We start from the raw sequence: 21096 nt of genomic DNA, 5'->3' as shown, positions 1-21096 counted from the left end.
TCAGGTCTGAGAAAGTGCAGGCCACTCCATTTGAGGTACCCCAGTCTCCAGCAGCCGTTCCCTAATGATACGACCTCGATGAGCTGGAGCATCAAACACCTGATGTGAATTTTGCCGTTAAACTCCTTGTTAGAGAACAGCAACTTGTGCAAAAAGTACTGAAACATTGAACAGTTGGACATGTGCTTTCAAAAGTTTACAGAAGGTCACATTAAATTCACCTGTAAAGGTTATAATGCATTTTAGGTTCATCCTGAAATTTCACCCGAAAGCCGAATATCCCTAACTTTTTGTGAGTAGTGTATATATATATACAAATAAAGTATATATTTAAGTATATATAGATATAGATATATAGATATAGCTTTGTGACAAGGGTTTTAGCATTATTATTATCATTATCATTTTCATTATTCGTTTTCGTGATGTTATTCATTTGTAACTGTTGGTAACTGTTGCAGAAAAATCCAATACATTCCTTACAGATTGCCTGGGGGACAAAAGTGCAATTCCTTTACCAACCACAAGATGTTGCCAGATTGCCTACCATATGTGCTCCCTGGCTTGTGTTTCTCCTGTTACAGTGGTATGAAACAGGGATGTGGTGACCTCAAGTTTATATTCATTCACTGTCAGACATTATAATTCACAGGGTGTGTGTTTTTAGTAGTAAGTACTTCCCAAATTGGTCATAAGATTTATTTAGTGGAGAAACACATTTGAATGACAGGCCCTTTCTAAAATGTTTGACTGCTCAATCAGAAAACATTGGAAACATTGCCAGGAAATTCTTGATGATTAGCAGTGTTTCATGCTCAGGTTATCGTGTTCTTCATACAACATAAAAGACTCCTCTGCCTTATGCCAGGGAGGCTTATCAGCAAGGTATTTTGTCAGCAAGCCTTTCCCAGAGAAAAGCTTTCAACAGGAATCCGAGGAGGTAAACAAGAGCCATGGTATTTCAGAGGCTTGTGGTATGCAAGGGAGTGTGGCTGACGCCTGGTACAATTTGTATGGGAGTCAGAACACTGTCACGAAGCATGACAAATGATCAGTGTGAGGAGTTAAGGCGTTTTATGTGCAGACGTGGTGCTCTTATTCTTGAGAGAGATGATGGAGGGTAAAATCGCTTGGCTGAAGGAGCAGATCCCAGCTGAAATGGCGATATAGAGTTTAGGTCACTACTCTCTTCAATGCCAGGTTAGATAATCGGGTTAAGGAACTGTACCAGGGATAATTGGTGAAAATTTTCCAAACGAAGGGTATAATCATTTTGATGCACAAGCAAACAGAAAGGCTGGTGTATATTAGTGTACCAGGATAGGGTGTCTCTATACATGTTCCTTATCTTCATGAAGAACAAATTAGTCGTGAAGTTACAAAGTAGCTACTGGCTGTTGTCTTAAATTCACATACTTTGTTGTCAGTCAAGGTCAGTATCAGTGCAGTATACAGCGCATCATCAAAAACATAAAAAGACACTAAAAATTTTTCTAGACACATTCCAGTTTAGTTCAGCATGGATACTCGATACTTGGTTTAAAGTGTGTTCCTCTTCTCTGTAGTTACTGTTTGGCCTGGGTTAAAGAGTAATCCTTTGTTGTCATTATTTCCCTCTGTGTCGAACTCAGACTAATGGTCAGGTGGTGATGTGCTCAGACGAAACTCAGTTACAGTTTAAGCAATGCCAAGCAGTGTTTCTTGCTAATGATAAAATGTTAGTCTGTTATTGAACTCCAGAGTGAATGTCAGCATCTTTCTCCATAAAAGTATACCAACATGAGCGGCTCATCGGCATACTGGGCCAATGTTGAGTTTTTAATGTCTATCCAAGGTCATTCGACTTCAATACATGATATGATAGATGATATTGTAAATTCATTCTTCATCTAAATGTAGTAATGTATCCTGCAGTTTCCCTACCATTTAATCAATGTGATTGGCCACCTTTTCTTTGAGAACTGCAAGCCCTAAAAGAATTTCTTTAGTCTGGAGTTCATTGACTTTTAGCCCCCCATGATGGTCTTAATGCTGCTTCAGAGGCTTTTCCCTCACAAGAATTCAGATTTGGTAAAACAATGAACATTTGGCATTTGGGGTAAAAAATTGTCAAATTAAAAGATTTTGATATTGAAATTTGCATTATCTAGAGCGTCAATACAAAATATCAGTACCAGCCTTGAAAAACTCACATCAGTTAAAGCTTGACTATGACCTCTCCAATAAAAGTCCATGATTCCTGGAACACCACAATGTAAAATCTGCTGACTGAATCCATTCAAGGCTAAGATTTGCCCTGGTCATTGTGACCATCTGGAATTTTGCACCTTGAGTCAGAGTCATTATCATGAAATGCCTCAAAGCAGAATCACAGAAATCTATCGGTGTCTCTGCCTCACAGCAGATTCCTGAAACTCTTTTTTTTTTTTTTTTGCCTCTGATGGCGTCATCAGCTTGGCTCTTAACAACACCAGCTCTCGTCCCCCTCGTCTGTGGCTTGGCAACAGACTGTTGGACCATCAATTACACAGAAAGCAGCCCACGTGCGGAGCTCTGCGCTACGCAAGAGGAAGAAGCTGGCCCCTGCTGCTCTGTGGATGGTCGAGTGGGACTGGATGCTTCCTGATGGAGGTGTGAGGAGTGATTCTGGGCGTTGATTGACAGCTGAATGTCCAGATTCCACAAATCCACAGGTGAAAGGTCAGCGGACTGGCGAATGGTCTCCTCATATGTTGGTGGAGGCTATAAGGGGGTATGACAAAGAAATTAGGTGTAGCATATCCAAATTTCTATTTCTATTTTAATGAGACCTCATTATTTTAGCCAAAAAAAAAAATGTTGCTGTAGATATCCCCAAATTTTATGTCAAAGACAGCCAAGTTAACTTACAGTTGATGAGCTTTGATTTTTATGATGTTTCACGTAACTGCGCAACTGCTTATTTTGTAAAGTGATAACAATGGGAAGAGTATTGAATTGCAGTATCTCTGCATGCTCTCTGCAGGCCATCGGCTCACCTCAGTGTGGCAGCTGCCGAGACCAAAGCGCTGGGCAATCATAGTGTGGATCTGCCTCTGCCGGTCCTTCTTGCGAACGCTCTCGTAGGAAGGCAGCCGAGGCAGAGGCCCATCCAAGTGGTAGTTGTTCGGCTTGCCGATGATGAACAGCCCTCCAGTCAGCTAGATTACACACACACAACCAAATGTTATGTGGAAAATCTCAGTGGCTCCACGGGATGCATTTCAAATATGTGCAATTACCATTTCTCATCTAGGCTGACGTCCAGAACTTGAAATGTCACACTCTAATGCAATATGCGCCAAAAAGCAGAGGTGTATCTGAGCTGCTTTTTACTTTCCAATGTAACTTGTACACCATGCAACTTCATAGACAGCACATCAAACAATGACTTTTTCTAATATATTGGTAATGATGAGGGCATTTACCTGTGGTCCGAGAGCTCCCTGGTTAACAGCAGCAGCATTCTCGTTATGGGCAAAGCCAATCAAAGAGTGTCTGCTGTGGTACTGGGGAGGAGCATCCTGAGAGAGGAGATCATCAATGTTTCATTATACTTCTACCAAGTAGACAGTTGAGGCTCCTACCCCTTAATAGGGTATGATAAACCAGTAGTAACATATTAACAACATTGGCAGATGCCAAAATAACTGGCAGTGTGCTCTCTGCAGCCATTGTGTTTGCGGATACTTTTTTCCAAGGTCCTGATTATTACTTCAACAAGTGGTTATCAACACTGAAACATTGCTCATGGTCAGTGCCAAATATTGAAACTGTGTGGCTACAGCAGGAACAGAGGCATGCCTAAATGAGATCTTGTTCATAAACAGCGTGATGCTGATATACTTGGAATTTGAACTTTGAAAAATTAACTCAGATAGTCAGTGTCAAAACAGTGTCCTCATAATGGTAACATACATTGTAGAGACACAGTACGAATAATTCGACTCTTGCATAGCAATACACTCAAACACAACCCTATAGCCAAATATCTGGGGTCATTTTTATAAATCCTGATTTGACTGAGGCCTTCCTGTTAGTTTAGTGAATGATTGGTCTTACTATACAGTGTTGAGATCCCTGGTAAGACCTGCTTTTGCAGCACAGAGGATCCTTTCTATAGAGGACCACCACCAGCATTAGGATCACTACACAGAAGGCTACGCAGGACACTGGGAAGGAGAAGACATACAGGACATAGTCTAAAAAAAGTCTAAGAAGGATGACAGTAGATTTTTGTTTTTGTTTTTTTTTTTTCAGTCCTACTTTTGGTTAATGTAAATATAGACAATGGACTGTATTAGCATGACATAATGATAAATAGAATGGTGCATCCGTTTCATAGATAACCTCCAAAATCAAAAACAATTAAACACTATTCTGTCCCTCCTTACATCTGACTGATACTTCTATATTTGAAGTGTAAGTTTTGACAAATTCACACTATAAAGATTTATGTCAGCCAATTAAAAGTAAGTAAATTTTATGCTGCAAATAATAAAAGTTGAGTTCAGTTCTGCATCCTTGAATTTGTTCCTCCACTCACCTGCAGCCACAGTTACAGTGAGCGGGTCTGTTGTCAGCACGGGAGGCACCGTTGCAGCTGAGAAGGACATTTTCACTTTTTTCCCCCTCCGTCAGTTTTCTTTATACATTCATTGTCTTCAGACTGAAAAAAAAAACGTCTCTCCTTGTTCTTCCAGCTAGGAGTGAACGGCTGCCTCTTATGATTTCTTGCCCTAACCTACTCTGAACTCTACATGCACCTTGCGCACCAAGTGGAAACAACTTGGAGAACACCCGGGTCAACAAAATCTTAGCCAGCAAACGTCTGGGCAAATATTAACGCCTAGTGCCAGCTTGTCTTGCCAGGAAAAAAAAGTGAAAGCTGTGTCACAGAAACAGTTTGGGACCCCAAACGTTATAAATGGCAGTGGGTGTGGGCACTGTGTGGGAGTGGGGGGGCTCAGCGAGGCTATGAATCTTGTGCAGCCTCTAGTGGAAAACCTTAGAGACGCGCATGAATTATGAATGTGGCCCGTCAAGTTTTATAGTAGTAGTAGTAATAGTGTTAAAAAAAAAAAAAAAAAAGGAAGTAGAAGAAGAATTTACGATAATTTCACTACTAGCCTATCCTTTACAAAATTTGAGAGGAATGTCGGTACCGGAGTAAATTTCCTATGTGACAGCAATATTATAGGAATAATACAACATTACTACAGGAGATTAAAAGTGGTATAATAAGGTCAATAGATACATAGATATCACTATGTTTATAATGGCACAATGGCACTACCACAAAGCCTATAGAGAGAGAAAGCAAAGGCTGTGTGTATGAATGTGTGCAGCTGCTCAGATTATGTAGACTCACGGTACCACAGAGCACACGGACCCATCATAAGTGGGCATATTATAATAATATTATGATCATCATGATCGTATTTTGTTTGTTTTATTTCAACAGGTGACATTAATAGCTACTCTTTACACATAGGGGATTTTGCCAGTTAAGTAGGCTATTATAATTATCTTAAGCTCACATCATATATGCATTTATGTGTGTGTGTATATGTGTACACACACACACACACACACACACAGTATATCTGCTCAGAGATAACTGCGCCAACAGAAGTCATGTGCATACAGATTATCAGATTATGCGCATGGATATATACATAGATCAAATCACACCCTCTTCATTTTTAAATCACATCCTCTTCATCCTCTCCACCCTCAGTCCTCATTCTCATCCTCCTAACCATCCTGACATCTTCATTATGCTCACTTTCTCCTCATCTTCATTTTCTCCTGGTCCTCACGTTCTCCTCATCCTTATACCTTCGTCTTCCTCACTTTCTCCTCATTTACACATCCTCCTCATCCCTCTCACCTTGACATCGTCTTCATCCTCACTAACTCCTCATCTTCACATCCTCCTCATCCTCATCATCCTGACTCCCCCCCATCCTGCTCACCCTCACATCCTCTCAGTCCTCTCATCATCCTAGCATCCCCCACTTGTACATTTGGCGTGACGTGGGTGAACGGTCACGACAGCATCCTCAGTGTTAAGTGATGCTGGCTCCAAAGGAGGAGCTTGTAGCGCTCAACAGTGGACGCTGACTTGGTGGGATCGGATGGTCGCAGAGAGACGGAGCGACAGTTTGCTTGTGGTTTGTCAGCTTTATCTTCTTCACCACGGTCCTCCGCTGTAAAGACTTGGAGGAGGCCGAGAAGATGGAGCGGATGGAGTCGATGGAGCCGATCTCGGCATACTACACCACGGCTTACCCGGAGATCCATCCCGGGAGCGCCCAAGGAGCTGGAGAAAGCACCGACAATCAGCTCAAGACTCCACCCGCTCCAGTATACGACGAGGATTTAACGCACAAGGTTGGACAATTTGGTTATCATTACGGCCAAATGCGCTTTTAAATCAAATCAGGTGTAGTTCTAAACAGTTAAAGCAGAAATTCCTGAATTTGTGAACTTTGTGAAACTACAAAAAAAAAAAAAAAAAAAAAAAAAAAAAATCAACAGCAACAACTGTAAAACACTTTGAAATTAGTATGTCTGGTATTCGTCAATTTTAAAAATATCTAAGTTTATGTGATGCTTGCTTATCTCTAAATGATGCTGACCTTGCAACTGAACTGCTTTGTGTCTTTTTGTCGTCTTTGTGGATGTTTTGTTGTGTGATCCACTGAGAAAGACATGCTGACTTCAGTGAGAACAGCTTGAACCAGCATGGAACCTTCACTTTCACTGGTTTCTATACGCGCCTCCGCGCTAAATTGACTTTGCGCTGTCCATGGTGCTGATCTTCCAGAGGACGTAGTTTTAATTGGTGGTCACAGGGGCCAAGCACATCATTACGCCTCTATGCTGATTGGTCAGTGCTGCTGTTAACTTTACCAGCCTCCCACTTGTTGTTTGTCTTTAAGAGATCCTCCCGGATCAAAGGGTCCCATGTTGAAAGCCTCCGCCCTGCCGAAGTGTCCTTGAGCAAAGCACTGAACCCCCACCACCCCCCAAAAATGTTATCTTTCCATTACGCCCACTGTCTTGAGTTTAAGCGTTAATCTTACATTCATAGCTCCACAGGTTGAAGGCTATGAATAGCAAGTTTTGTTGGTCAATACACTCCCACCCCTTGCAAATTATTTTATTTGTCTGAATGTTAGTTTATGATCCTGTGATAAGGATCAAAAGGATGGGATGGCAGCTAATAGCTAAACAAAAAAACACAGTATAACCTGGCCGTTAGTCATACTGTCATTAATGTCTCATTAAGCTGTTTACATGACCATTCAGTGATTTGTTTCCTTGATACAATAAATGAACCAGTTAAGATGTTCCCTCTTCAACTGAGCAATAGTTGATTACTTCCAGTACATGGGAAAGAAGTGATTAGAAATTCCCATCAGTAATCTGTGCAGTCTTCTCATTCGTTACAGGCATAATTCCTTAACAAAAGTATCTGTCAAAACATATCCATAAGTCTGTGTTGATCTGCATTTTCACAGACAGGTGACCAGAAACTATAGTAAACAACATGATGCAAACAGAAATCCATTCATTTCTGTGGCTGTTATTTCATGTTAAAAGAATGTGCTACATTTTAACACTAATGTAGCAATTACTAATGCAGCTGTTAGCTGAGAAATGGATTTCTAATGGATTGCTCTTCACTGCTTCACTGAAGTGGGTTGTAGTTTAGAGAGACTGTCCCATTAAGGCCTGTTAAGAGCTCTCGAACCCCTGCTCATATCAACGCAATCAGAACTTCAGCCCATCAACAAAGTTCATGAGGGTCCATTAATAAGAATCTGGAGTCAGATGTTGGGTTTCAGCCACTGAATGTCCACAGGGGGTCATGCTCTGCATCTGAATCTGACCTTTGACCCCCCCTGTGGAGGGAAGCAACACATAAGACAGTTTTCCTTTGGGGATCAATTAAAACTCCCACTCCATTTCCTTAAGAAGCTACAGTGCAACAACATTACCAGTGCACTGTGACTGGAGGAGCTGTGTCAATCAAAGCTGGTTTTCCATTATATTTTGCCACTGGTCTGTAATGCCCTACTTCCTTTCTCCTCTCTCCGCACTGTAAATATAGGTCACTGTGGGAAAGTAGTGCACCAAGTCTTTGATTTCTCTCCAAGTGCTAATACGATAATTACCTAATTACATGATGTTAATTGAGCTTAATTTTTGCATTGTTTGCTGATTATACAGTAAGCAAATGGGTCTCATAATTTGCACATACACAGTCTCAGCTATAATCACATTGCATTTCAAATGACATCAAGCAAAGTCTGCTGCTGAGTGACTGTGATTTATTAGCCTGGGTTTGGCAAGAGCTGAGGTTTCCCATTGGCTAATAGTCCAATGGGACATTAGCTGATTTAGCACTAATATAACCACTATGCACTTTGACAAGCTGCCCATTAATAGGAGCACTTCTATGTGTCTGTGTGTGTGTGTGTGTTAGTGCCAGACAGAAAGACAGGAAGAGAGAGCGAGCTTTGGGAGGGGAGCAGGTGCTTTGTTAAGGGGTACATTATGACACTACAAGCTGTTCTTCCACGAGTCAGAAATAGAAGTTTGACATAAACAACTTGAAGGAGGCAATCTGTCCACTCTGCCCATTCTCTTTGCTCTCAGCCTTCAGTCCGACTTGTTTCATGCCATGCTCTGCTTCTCACAGGGTACTCTCTCTTCCTTTTTTCCTCTTCTCTCAGAGGAGCAATAGCTTGTTTCCCTCACTTTGCCCTGAAGAGCTTCAACCACATATCAGCAAAGGAGATCCTTTAAGCTTCCATGGGTAGGGAAGTGGTTCTATATAGAGCTGAAGTGACCAAAACAGATGATTTTCTGATTTCTTAAAATAAAAAATAAAAATAAATAAATAAATAAATAAAAAACTGGGTAAATCAGAGTAAATACACCTTGTGTTAAAAAAAAAAAAAAAAAAAAAGGAAAAAAAAATAGACATTTTTCACAGCTGATGAAATAGCAGGTGTCAAGCTACTAATGACATTAATTGAAGTTCCCCAATGAGCCACCATGCACAATAGCAGGACTCTGGCTCTGTTAGATCTAACTGGAACAGAGCCTTCATTAATGTCACTAGCACCTGTGTTTACCAGCTATTCATGTCAGAGTGGTAGCTGAGGAAAAACCCTACAGTGCTGATTTGGAGCATTTCATGATTTTTAACGGTTCTCTATGACACTGCAAGTACTTAAGCCATGGGATAGGCCAAGTGGACCATTTTCTGGCTCTGTATAGAATGATTTTTAATAAGACTGTGCAGATTCGCTACATTCGCTGGCATCAGCTGTCAGACTGACTTAATACTTTTGGAGGCAGCTGTAATTTGCTACTTAACATCCAGCTGTACACTTGTGAGCCTCTAGGACTTGCGACTCATGTTTATTTCCAGTGAACCCTCTGTGCAAGTGTTTGTAGAAGCTCCCTTCTCCATTGAAGCAAGTGGACTCCAGCAGAAAGGAAGGAAATTCACTGGTATTAACAAGCCTCTTGTGAATCCTGGAGGTTAATAACATGTAATGCTGTTTTCCTTTTTACCGTCTCTCCCTCTGTCTCTCTCACACACACACACACACACACACACACACACACATACACATATACAGTATAGATATATGTGTACATATATGTATATGTATGGGAGAGAGGGAGATGCATGCCATCATTCATGTCATCCATGTCTAAATTCCTGAACATATGTGATCCTTCCACCTAATTGCCTCCAGTCTCAAGGGGGGGTATTATGATGCAGGCTCACTTCCCTGCTAACCCTGTGTTACCACGGTAACAGCATCATACCCGTCTTGATTCATAAAGTTAGTCGCTCTGCAGCTCCTATCTCCACATACACACACGTACAGTTATGCATGTAATATAAAAGGTCCTCTGTGTGTACAAGAAATAAATGAGGATCAGATGACTTCATAATATCGCTGCTGAGTTGCAATATACAGCATATGTCTATATAAATCATAACCACTCTATATGCAGTGTTATATATTCCATCCATTCTGCGTCAAATAATGTTTAATCTTCCTTCAAGTTTCCAAAAGGCCTTGGTTTTATTGCTTTAGCTTTTCATAACTGACTAAGCGCAGAGATGCCTCTGAAACGTAATTCCTCTTCTAATTGCGTCACTGTCCTCCCTCTAAACAGAGAGCATTTGAAAGGCAGAATACCTTACTATTAAAGCCCAAGCAAAGCTGTTATGCATATTCAATTTTTGCTGGGTGGCAGAGGATGACTATCAGGGCTCTATTCTCATCCCTGGGTGCAAATCCATTATCTCTTTACGCAGCTGGCTCGCATATGTGCAAAAATCCATATTTTATTTACAGCTGAGGTGAGGGGAAACTTTTCTGTTTAATAGAAGGTTTCTGTAATCCCTCTAAATGCTGAGATCAAAGGGTGTCTGTAAGATTTGTACCCAGGCTTTTGGGAAAAGCTGTTCCAGCATCCCCAACACTCAGTAAAACTACTAATCCCTCCTCCCTTTCCCTCTCCCTTTCTCTCCCTCCCTCCCTCCCTCTTTATCTCTCTCCCTCTCACTGCCTTTATCTCTTTCTCTCTCTGAATAGTGAAGTATTAAGACAAAACTAAGTTACATTTCTAAAAAAAAAAAAAAAGAAGAAGAAGAAGAAAAAAAGACCTTGGCTTTCCACTTCTGTAATGAAAAATAAAAATTCTCAGCCTGTATTTTGAGCTTGAAAACTCACACAAACAGTGAAGAAACAAGGTCAGCCTGTGTTACATTGATCTCTCGCAGCTGGAGAGCGCTCTGTGTAGGTGGCGGATACCTCAGGATGACTTTGCCCGTATAAATGCAGAAATGACACACACACACAGGCTTAAGGAGATCAGATATTGACCAGTGGTTCTGACTTCTAAATTTAATGCTGTGTCTCATTCATTTCCCCCTCTGAAGGTTAGATCTCCTTGAGCTTGTGAGTCACATTCGAGGTATGATCTTAAGCTCTTTGACAAGGCATTATTATTTGTGTTGCTTGCACTCACAAATGCCCAAGTTGACGCAGATGCTGACGCACAGTTGAAATGAATATAACTGGCACAAGGGTCCAGTACAAGTTGTTGAAGGCTGATGCCAATAATGTTTTGGACTGAAGCTGAGGCTGATATTTTGGGTTAGGCAGATATTTTATTAACCCCTGGGTTGAAAATATATCATCACAGCAGCTGATATACTTCACACAGACACAGACAAATAAGCAATATCCTCAAGGAAAAGTAAGCTACATAATAAAGTGCAATACTAAAATACTATATGTACCAAGGATGAATTATGGTGCATGGGATTAAAAAAACCCATATGTAAAGGGATTCTGCAAGGATAAAGTTCTATAAAAAGAAAATGAATAAAAAAGACTAAAATGACTAAAAATGGAATGATTAAAGTGCAAAGCATAAAACCAAGTTAGTGCGTCTCTTGGCGTTAAACAGTCTGATGGCCGCTGGGAGGAGAGATTTCCTGTCACCAGCCATTTTGTGCTGGTATTTGGTATCTTTAGATTGAACACTTTGTAACCTGAGAAAATTCACTGGATGTCTTTCCGAACACATGGGGAAATGAGCAAATTAGCAAGAAAAATGAGAAATGACCCCAAAATGAGCAGGTAACTACAAGTAAATTACAATAAGATGACCAGAAAATATCCAGAAAATGAAATAAGAATAAGAATAAGAATAGGAATGAGAATAATAAGAATAATAAGAATAAAGCCAAATTATTAAAGTCATATATTTAAAAATGTTACATTTATTTATTTATTTATTTATTTATTTCATTTAATAGAAAATACAATGAATTTTGCTCAGAGGGTCAAATAAAATGTTTGAATGGTTAAGTTGTGAAGGATACAGTGTTCCCTTCAAGATGGTTGTTTTAATCCGAGTGGAAAAAGCCTCTGAAAGCTTCACTAACACTCACCCTGATACCACCATTGTTAATATCAGTTCTGATCCCATTCAGAATAATTATATACCATATTCATGCATAATTAATCTGGAATCTGATCAAAGTGTCATATTATATCAGTTCAGGTTAATGGCTTCCCGGGGTAGTATTGATCAAATTGATAATAAATGTGTAGTCAATGAGATGGCATCATATCCATCATATCAGAGGTGACTGATCTTTAATTAAAAGGTCAGTGTCAGCCCAATATATTGGCAAGGCAATTTTTATGTCTGACCTTATGGGTGCATCCATTAATCCTGACATTCAGACACACACACACACACACTGATGTGGCTTCTGTGCTGTTTGTGTGTGTGTGTGTGTGTGTGTGTGTGTGTGTGTGTTTATGTGGCAGACGATCCTGGTCGGGGACAGCGGGGTGGGGAAGACGTCTCTGTTGGTGCAGTTCGACCAGGGCAAGTTCATCCCCGGCTCCTTCTCAGCTACAGTGGGCATCGGCTTCACGGTGCGTGTGTGTGTATGGGTGTGTATGGGTGTGTGCGCGTGTGTACAAATACAGATAAATCAAATCGGACGGTGCAGCGCTCACTCCTGCCCCCTCTCTTTTCCTCTCCTGCAGAATAAAGTAGTGACTGTTGACAACGTAAAGGTCAAACTACAGGTCAGTGAATCATTTCCACTGAAAACTTGCCTTGCTCTCACAGTAGCAGCCTATTTTCTCGAAGCACTGGCCTTATTTCTGCTTGGGCGCCAGTGTTTTTGGAAACCTCTGGAGGAAAATCGGTTTCTGAATGTAGAAGCCGAGCATGTAATATCACCGTGACGGACATTTCTTTTCTCTGCGTTTCAGATTTGGGACACGGCAGGCCAAGAAAGGTTCAGGAGTGTAACGCATGCATATTACAGAGACGCACAGGGTGAGAGCAAATGACCATCTCTGCATTTACTGACTCACAGCTATGCTTTTACCATGTGAGGAGATTACTGAAGTAGAGGTTTGTGGTGATGTATGTTCATTCATGGCTCTTGTCTTTCTCCAAAGCCCTGCTCCTTCTCTACGACATCACCAACAAATCTTCGTTTGACAACATCAGGGTAAGTCTGGCTTATGGCAAATGTGTAGACTAATTGAGCAAAATTGAGCAAATCAGAGAGCGGAAATAGCCTTTAAAAGAAAGCCAATAGGGATGAAGAAGCCGAGGAGCTGGCATTGACCGCTGTTGATCAATCGTCAGTAATATGTGGGTGTGTGTTGATCTGCTTTCCAGGCTTTCTAATCATGCAAGCTCACTTTCTGTCTGTTTCTTCCGGTCTGTCTCTGTTCCTGGAACCATCTGTTGGGCTTGTGTTTAGGCATGGTTAACAGAGATCCATGAGTACGCGCAGCAGGATGTAGTCATCATGTTGCTGGGCAACAAGGTGAGGAAGAAATGGCTGGAGAAGCTCAGCGAGTAAAGTAAAAAAAAAAAAAAAAAAAAAAAAAAAAAAGGAAAAAAAATAAGTGACCGAACAAGTGTGGGATCACGTGACAGGAGGAATACACACTGAGGCACAGATGTGTTTTGCTTCACATTCAGATAAGAGGGAACTGGAAAATAACAAAACGATCATTGAATACAGAAGTGGTAAAATAGAATAGAAATGTAACTGTAATGCAAATGTAAAGATGTTAAAGTACAGTTCACCCATATTGAAAAATTTTATTATAATGATTTGATATGATATGATTTCACTTCCCCCATAGCTGTCATGTAGTACAATAGTGGTGCTATCTTCCGCTCATTGTTACTGAGTGCTGGATATTGAAATGCTAACTGTTAGCCTCCTACCACTGAGGTGGACTTCCCCCCAGCTAACATTCTGAAAAATAATCACCTTAATCCACTCAAATTGTTAAACAAACAAAGTTTCAGGTTGATGATGTGTAGCAGATTTTTTACTGCCATATGTGCATGTTAATTTCAGAAAGTGACACTCAAAAAGTGATGTTAATCCTCCTTTTAGGGGATGAAGGCATTTATTTTTAAGAATGTTAGTTGGGGGGAAGTCCACCTTAATGGCAAGAGGCTAAAGGCACGTTCAGACCAAACGCAAAGTGAGTTTTTAATGCGGCGTGATTACGTAAAAAGTCAATGCAAAGTCATAAATAGATGCAAATGAATGAGCTGAACACCCGAAATTCGTGTAAGTTGAAATTTTGGTCTGAACACACCCTAACAGTTAGCATTTGGGGCATCCAGCCAGTGTCCAGCACTCAGTTACAATGAGTTCCATTTGCTAGGATTAGTTTGTTTTATCATATTGGAGCTAATCTCACCCAGGTCCTAATCTGACCATACTGTGTCATGTTGTGTGGTGCCTCTGTGTGTCAGGCTGACATGGCCAGTGAAAGGGTGATCAGGAGGGACGAGGGAGAGAAGCTGGCCAGGGTGAGTGTCCTATTCATTATTCTGTTACTGGGGACCAGAAATGACACAGCTCATTGAAGTGTAGGCCTGTCACTGCCCTGCTGTTCACTGCTGCTGCCTCTCGCTCTGCCATGTCTCCAGGAGCATTCGGTCCCCTTCATGGAGACTAGTGCCAAGACCGGGGTCAATGTGGAGCTGGCTTTCACCGCAGTGGCCAAGTAAGCGACCATACTGTGATGTTTAACTGCTTACAGGCTTCACACAATGAACTTTTAACACTACACTGACTACAGTGTCAGTCTGATGTGCACTGAGCTGGCCCAAATCAGTCCTCTCGGTAGTTTTCTTTAAGTATTAATAATTTTCGCAACAATTACTTTTCTTGAGCTGATATTTTCTTTTTCTGACTCGTTTTGATGTTGTTTGATCTTTTTTATATTCAATATAAGTGGCCAGGTTTGTAGCTATTATTATTAATAATAATAGCTCAATGTAATACATAATGAAATGGTCAAATGTAATAAAACCTGTTTATTGTACATGTCACACAATCCATCACATTTTTACCCTGGCCATAGGGTGTAACATACAGTATTTTGACTTATGATCACATTATAATATTATTGTTTAATTTTGTAATAACTTCAGTTATTACAAAACTTAGTTCATTCTTTGTATCTTAATCAGTATTATTACATCTTCATCATCCTCATAAAGTCATTATGTGTGATTAATGCCAAAATTTAGCTAACACTGTATTACATTAACAGGTTTTTATTACATTCTCAACCCATTTAGAGGCACATTTTACTACATTATGACAAGCTGTTACATTATCTGGCAGCTACCACATCATCAGTTATGACAAGGCTTCTCCTTTCTCTTAATATCTTTAAATATGATTATTTTTATGCCAAAAAAATGACACATATTCAGTGTTCAGTTTCCAATAAACCTCCGTCATATGAGAGGTAGAAGATGGTGACTGGCCAATATCTGATTTCTTTTAAATAAAACACCAATATCAGCCTAACAGATTGGCAAACTGACGCAGCATATCAGTCGAACCACAAAAGGAATACTGTGAGAGGATGTGTTTATGTATTAGTTATAGATTTAACTGAAACATTGTCTGGGTCGTCTGTCTCTCCTCTCAAGGGAACTGAAACACCGCGCCGTCCAGCACCCCAACGAACCAAAGTTCCAGATTCATGAGTACATCGAGTCGCAGAAGGAGAAGTCGAGCTGCTGTAGCTACTTCTGAGTCTCATCTCCTGTCTCCCCTCCTCCCCCTCGGCTCCTCTCTCCCTCCCGTCACTCTGGACGAGCACGCAGACTGACAGAGACACGCTGGGAGCGACTGAGCTGTGCAGACAAAAGGAGAGGGAGGCCCTCTGAAGAACTCAATGCTGCTCCCAAAACATGAAATTAGCAGCCACTCAAGACTAAACACCCAAAGCTGCTCAATGGATCAAAAGCAGAGGTCTGTTTTATATGCAGGATCACTGATATACAGGGATATAAACTCAGCTGCCCACTTCTATATTTACAAAATAGAGTTCTATAATAAATTTGTGGTATAAATTCGTAAGTAAATATTATCAAAGTGTAAGTTATATTAAAATAGAGCCTATTAAAGGAAATAGCATACATTTTAACTATTATAACACCTTTTTATTTGCAGAGCAGAGTTTTATAATACATTTATAATACAAATTCATAATACAGATTAAAATATGCCATATCAAAGTGGTTTACTTTATATGAAATTAGAGCCTTTAAGGGGGAAAACACATTGTAAATGAAAATGTAACTGATTTTTGTTCATTTGAGTGGTTGTTTGCCTTGTTGTGGTCACTGACTGGAGGTCATACTTTACCTGCCTCTGTTCTTTTTCGTTACCACAACATCACTGGTAATAAAAAACAAGAATGCTGCAAAGAAACCAATCTATAAGAGTGGAGGATGCTTACAAAAGTGAGCACACCCACACAGCACTGCCATAAGCAGGGGAAACAACACAGTCTCTGTTATGTCGTTTTGAAGTGCACATTGTTTCCTGAAGCATCTTGAAAGTGGATTTACATAAGCTTGGATTCCTGCTCAAAAAAAAAGAAAGAAAGAAAGAAAGAAAGAAAATCAGTGCTTCAATCTGCTGCTGCAACCTCAAGTATCATGCAATCTGCCAGCGCACCCAGACAAAGGCCATACACTGTGTCAGGGATCCAATTCAGAGCCAAGTAAATGGACGCAAAAAGCCCTGTCAGCCTATGTGATGTGATCCCTGCGGTGGACTGCTGCTGCTGAGCTGCAGTCAGCTGCTGGAGGAGCGTGGCTGGCGCGGGACAAGCTCAGGGACGCAGTTGGTGAAGCGGAGTCTGGGAGCCTGATGCGTTGGGACTGCTCGGCAAGCGGGACCCCAAGGCAACTCTGGGTGTGTGTTGAACTTGCAGAGAAATGAAAGCCTTCAAGCTTTACAAAAAGATACAGCAATGACAGAATGTGGTTGTATAGGATGATTGATGCATAAAATCAAACAGAGTATTGTACTAATTGTATATTTTTGTCAGTGCAATGACAAAAAATTCTAATTATTGTTTTTTATTATTGTTTTGCCATGTTGCCTGCATGTTTTTTTTTTTTTTTTTTTTTTTGTTTTTTACCTTAGACCTTTTTTGCTGTATTTGTGTCATTGGTTTGACTTCCATGTTTTGATAATGAGCTTTATTTTTAAGCTCAGTTGCATGTTTATTGCATGCATGACACCATATCTTTGCGCAGAACCTCCAACATATTAAAACCTTATAATGTTGGTGCAGAAGACCCAAAATATTGGCCGGAATTCTACTTTGCATATTCATATTTTCATTCTGTGCCCAGGGTTTAATTTTGCTGTTAAACTCTAATATATAGCGTAAAAGTGTTGTTTTGCGATGGAAATTACATGAGGCACAAATGATGTCAATGCAACAGCTTCATGTTCAGGTTTTAAGGGAACTTGTACTTTATAAAGCAAAGTGTAATATGCCTGTCTATTATTAGGCAAGTTTTTGAGCTACCATTTGACAACAGTATGCAAATATAGGAGGAGAAACAGATCTTTTCACTGTTTGATAAATGTCAGTTCTTAACTGCTGAGTCCGTTTCATTTGCTTAGGCCTTGCTGCAACAGTTTGAATTAATCTAAAACAATTCAAATTGCAGCCGTTGAGACCTCGTATATGGTAAAGTTTTATTAGTTGTCAGAATACCACTGCCAGATTTAGCACTGATGTGATGTATGCTGCATAAAAATAAACTATTTTTCAAACTCAGTACCCTTTGTACAGGTTTGTTCTAGGTCTTGGGGTTTTCTGTGATGAGTGATGAGTGAGAGAGAAAGAGAAAGAAAGAGAGAGAGAAAACAGAGAGACACCAGGGGGCAGCTGACAACTCGACCAGGGCTCATGTAAGTTTCACACTGTATATACTTTGACTTTACTGGCTTTTATAGACCAAATTGCATCTGTTTAGACTCACTAACACACATTTACATGCATGAGAGATTTACTATAAACTGGCCGATCCACAACCTGGACCATAACTCCAAGTTATAGCAGTTATAAGTCTTATAACCCACTAAGAGCAAAAATGATCACTGATCGGTCCTATCACTTGCAACTGTAGGTATTGAGGTTTACAGGTTTACATCAAACTAGCACCAAAATACCCAGTGGAATCAATACATTAAATATGTAGTGGAATTACAGTTGTAATACACAAAAAATATTGCTTTGCATTCATAAGACTTCCTAATGACACAATTCATTCAAATGGCCAGTTTAAGGATTAAATATCAGGTGACATTTCATGATTGCAGTGGTGCAAGCTCTCATTTTGTCATTAATTTACCATCATTTTATGTAAATATTAACATTTTTAAGTAACACTATATTTTATTATTTCCGTGCCCATTTACAAAGCTTTTTCACTGTGACCAGATAACCAACAATAGAACTGTGGCTTTCAAACAAAAGTTCAAAGGTGTCAGTGTAGTCAGCAGAGATTTAGGTATTTTCTTTTATCATGCTATCGATCAATTCACTAAGGGGACAATGAAAAGTGTGCTTGGTGGCATAAAAAAATGCTCTAATGTGCACCATTTTGAACTACAAATGCTGCATACAATGAACACAGCCATATTGAGTGCATAACAAATTTTGGACAATTCAGTTTTCATTACTGCTGCAATGTTAAAGTAAATGGAATAGTTTTACTCTGATTATTATGATTAGATGACTTTTTGCAGTACAAAGGTAAAGTTAGGGATTACGTTTTAATGTCAGAAATTACAATACAGTTACTACTCTAATAAAATTCTCATGATTTCCATTACTTGAGTATGGGGCTTTATGAGAGGATATGGATTCTCAGTGGAGAGAGGTCTAATGTCATGTGAGCTGAGATGTGGGCCTGGTCTGATGAAGGTAATGTGATTACAGTTTGTAAAAAGAAATGAGTAACTTTACTTGAATACTTTTTTGAGTAACTTGCCCAACACTGCTGCTGCAAAAAATCTATGACAAAACTATACTTGTGCAAACATATGCACCAACGACATATTAACTTTTCGGCTCCAGTTGAGGTAGGCAGACATCAACAGGCAGCCACTCAAATTCCAAAGAACGAAGTCAAATCCCACACACACACACCTTTTCACCTCCGCATTGATTTATTTCAGGGAGTTTTGGTTACAACAACCTTTCTCAAGACAGGATGTTAAATGGATCTTCAGAGACACTTTGATTCCCTGCAACACACAAAAGACAAAGCAAGTGGTGTGCCTGTTGCCTTCTGTCCATCTGGTGCTCTGATTCAGCCACGCTCCCGGCCACAGCATGACAATAGCCGAGGGACTTCATGGTGGAGGGACAGGAAAGTGGAAAGCTATTTCAGGCCTCAGCAGCACAGATCTGGTAAGGGGTCCCTGTTTTTGTAATGCTCTGAAACTTGTTGCCATGCTTATGTGGTGCACTGGCTTGTGGCCTGCTCTGTGTGCTCTTGTGGTATAGACTGTGGCTTAGTCAGCATTTGAGGCCGTTTTTTTTTTTTTTTTTTTTTTTTTTGCTGTTTCTGTTTGTCTGTGTGCCCACTGTCAGTGTTAATAAGTAGCTTGTCTCTTACAAGGAAATTTCTCAACTAATTTAATATCCTCATGTAGAGTCCTGACCCTGCACATTGTTGACAGAGGGAGGATAGATTTGACCAGTGGTGTAAAAAGTCATCAGAATTCATACTTGAGTAAAAGTCAATACGATTTACAATACTGTTTAAGTAAATATCCTGAAGTATTTGGTATTAAGTGTCTGTGTGTATTCAAGTACAAGTAAATTGTGCTTGATAAAAAAAAAAAAAAAACATTTAAAAAAATTGTTCAGATATTTATTGAAACATATAGAAAGCCAGCCTCTGTAGAACAAAACAATAAAATAAATGTTTTCCATGACACTGTACAATTCAGAATTTCAGCAAAATAAATCCAAAATTGAAGTGGCCTTTACTTCAAAAAAAAAAAAAAAAAAAAAAAAAAGGCATGCTGATTTTGCTTAAGAAATGAAAAAGAAAAAAAAAATGCAGTCAGCAGTATTACACAGCAGACATTTACATTTCTGAGGAACTTGGGTGTATCACCAATAAAATTGTGTCAACGGGGCATTTATGGTGTCAACTCAGGAAAATGGACGCCCTTTCAGTTGAAAACAATCATTTCTCCTGAGGTTACACCATAAACACTGTGCTATCGTAGTCAGGTAGCAGTCATTGTATACGAATTATCTGTAATGGATCCGGATCACCTCTAATATTTTATAACAAGTAACTAAGGTAGTCAGGTAAATTGTAATGAGTTACATTATACATTTTAGTTTCTAAATAATGAAGTATAAGTGAAGGTTGACATGGAGATAAATACTTGAATAAAGTACAAAGTAAAAAGCATAGCTCATTAATTCTATTATATTTCTTCCTGACTGCAAGTAGTAAAAAATGAAGTGAATTTCGGTCACAAGGAACCAGTGATGGGAGTAACGGCGTTACAAAGTAACGGCGTTACTAACGGCGTTACTTTTATCAGTAACGAGTAATCAAAGAAATTAGTTTCCCCCGTTGTAATGCCGTTACCGTTACTGACAATAAAATGCGCCGTTACTTGCCGTTACTTACTACTAATACTTATTATTATTTTACTATCCTGTTCGAAAAATGTGCGTCTTGTGGAGAAAAGCGGTGTGTCAATTTTCAAACCGGTCGGACTTTGCAGTTTTTCGTAACTTATCAACATGCATGGAGAATGACTGAGCACAATTTACAAGAAGCATATGTGTTCTCCGACGGCAGAGTGAATAGTTTCGCTGTCATACAGAAGACCGGGGGTTCAATTCCCCATCCTGACTAACTGACATCACTACTTTAAACTATAATGCATTACTTTTTCAAAGTAACGTGCCCAACACTGACAATGATAGATGAAATTTGACAGCAATGTCCACACTGCAACAGCAACGCAGAAATATGTGCATTAATAAGAGGATTTAAGAAAAGAAAAAGTAATCATAAAAATTACTTTCCCCAGTAATTGAATTACTCTTCTGCAGCAGTAATTGAGTAGTAATCAAAATTACTTTTTTACAGAAGTAA

General features: G+C 39.8%; 2 protein-coding genes across 2 annotated transcripts; one reads left to right on the top strand and one right to left on the bottom strand.

The window, feature by feature from the left end:
- Nucleotides 1–596: 596 nt before the first annotated feature.
- Nucleotides 597–4749, bottom strand: LOC115377407 (uncharacterized). Its single transcript, XM_030077105.1, has 5 exons — nucleotides 4565–4749; nucleotides 4081–4190; nucleotides 3447–3542; nucleotides 3018–3179; nucleotides 597–2742 (listed from the first exon to the last, which is right to left on the bottom strand). The coding sequence occupies exons 1-5, from the start codon at nucleotides 4632–4634 to the stop codon at nucleotides 2524–2526; spliced, it is 657 nt and encodes a 218-aa protein (XP_029932965.1). The 5' UTR covers nucleotides 4635–4749; the 3' UTR covers nucleotides 597–2523.
- Nucleotides 4750–6159: 1410 nt separating this feature from the next.
- LOC115377956 (ras-related protein Rab-37-like) lies at nucleotides 6160–16198 on the top strand. The gene is made up of 9 exons (XM_030078040.1): nucleotides 6160–6414; nucleotides 12408–12518; nucleotides 12633–12674; nucleotides 12864–12930; nucleotides 13056–13108; nucleotides 13367–13432; nucleotides 14386–14442; nucleotides 14563–14639; nucleotides 15580–16198. The coding sequence occupies exons 1-9, from the start codon at nucleotides 6259–6261 to the stop codon at nucleotides 15683–15685; spliced, it is 735 nt and encodes a 244-aa protein (XP_029933900.1). The 5' UTR covers nucleotides 6160–6258; the 3' UTR covers nucleotides 15686–16198.
- Nucleotides 16199–21096: the final 4898 nt, after the last annotated feature.

Source organism: Myripristis murdjan, chromosome 19 (assembly GCF_902150065.1).
Source record: "Myripristis murdjan chromosome 19, fMyrMur1.1, whole genome shotgun sequence".
Lineage (NCBI taxonomy): Eukaryota > Metazoa > Chordata > Actinopteri > Holocentriformes > Holocentridae > Myripristis > Myripristis murdjan.
The sequence above is the reverse complement of the archived record's forward strand: the minus strand, read 5'-3'. Positions and strand labels throughout refer to the sequence as shown.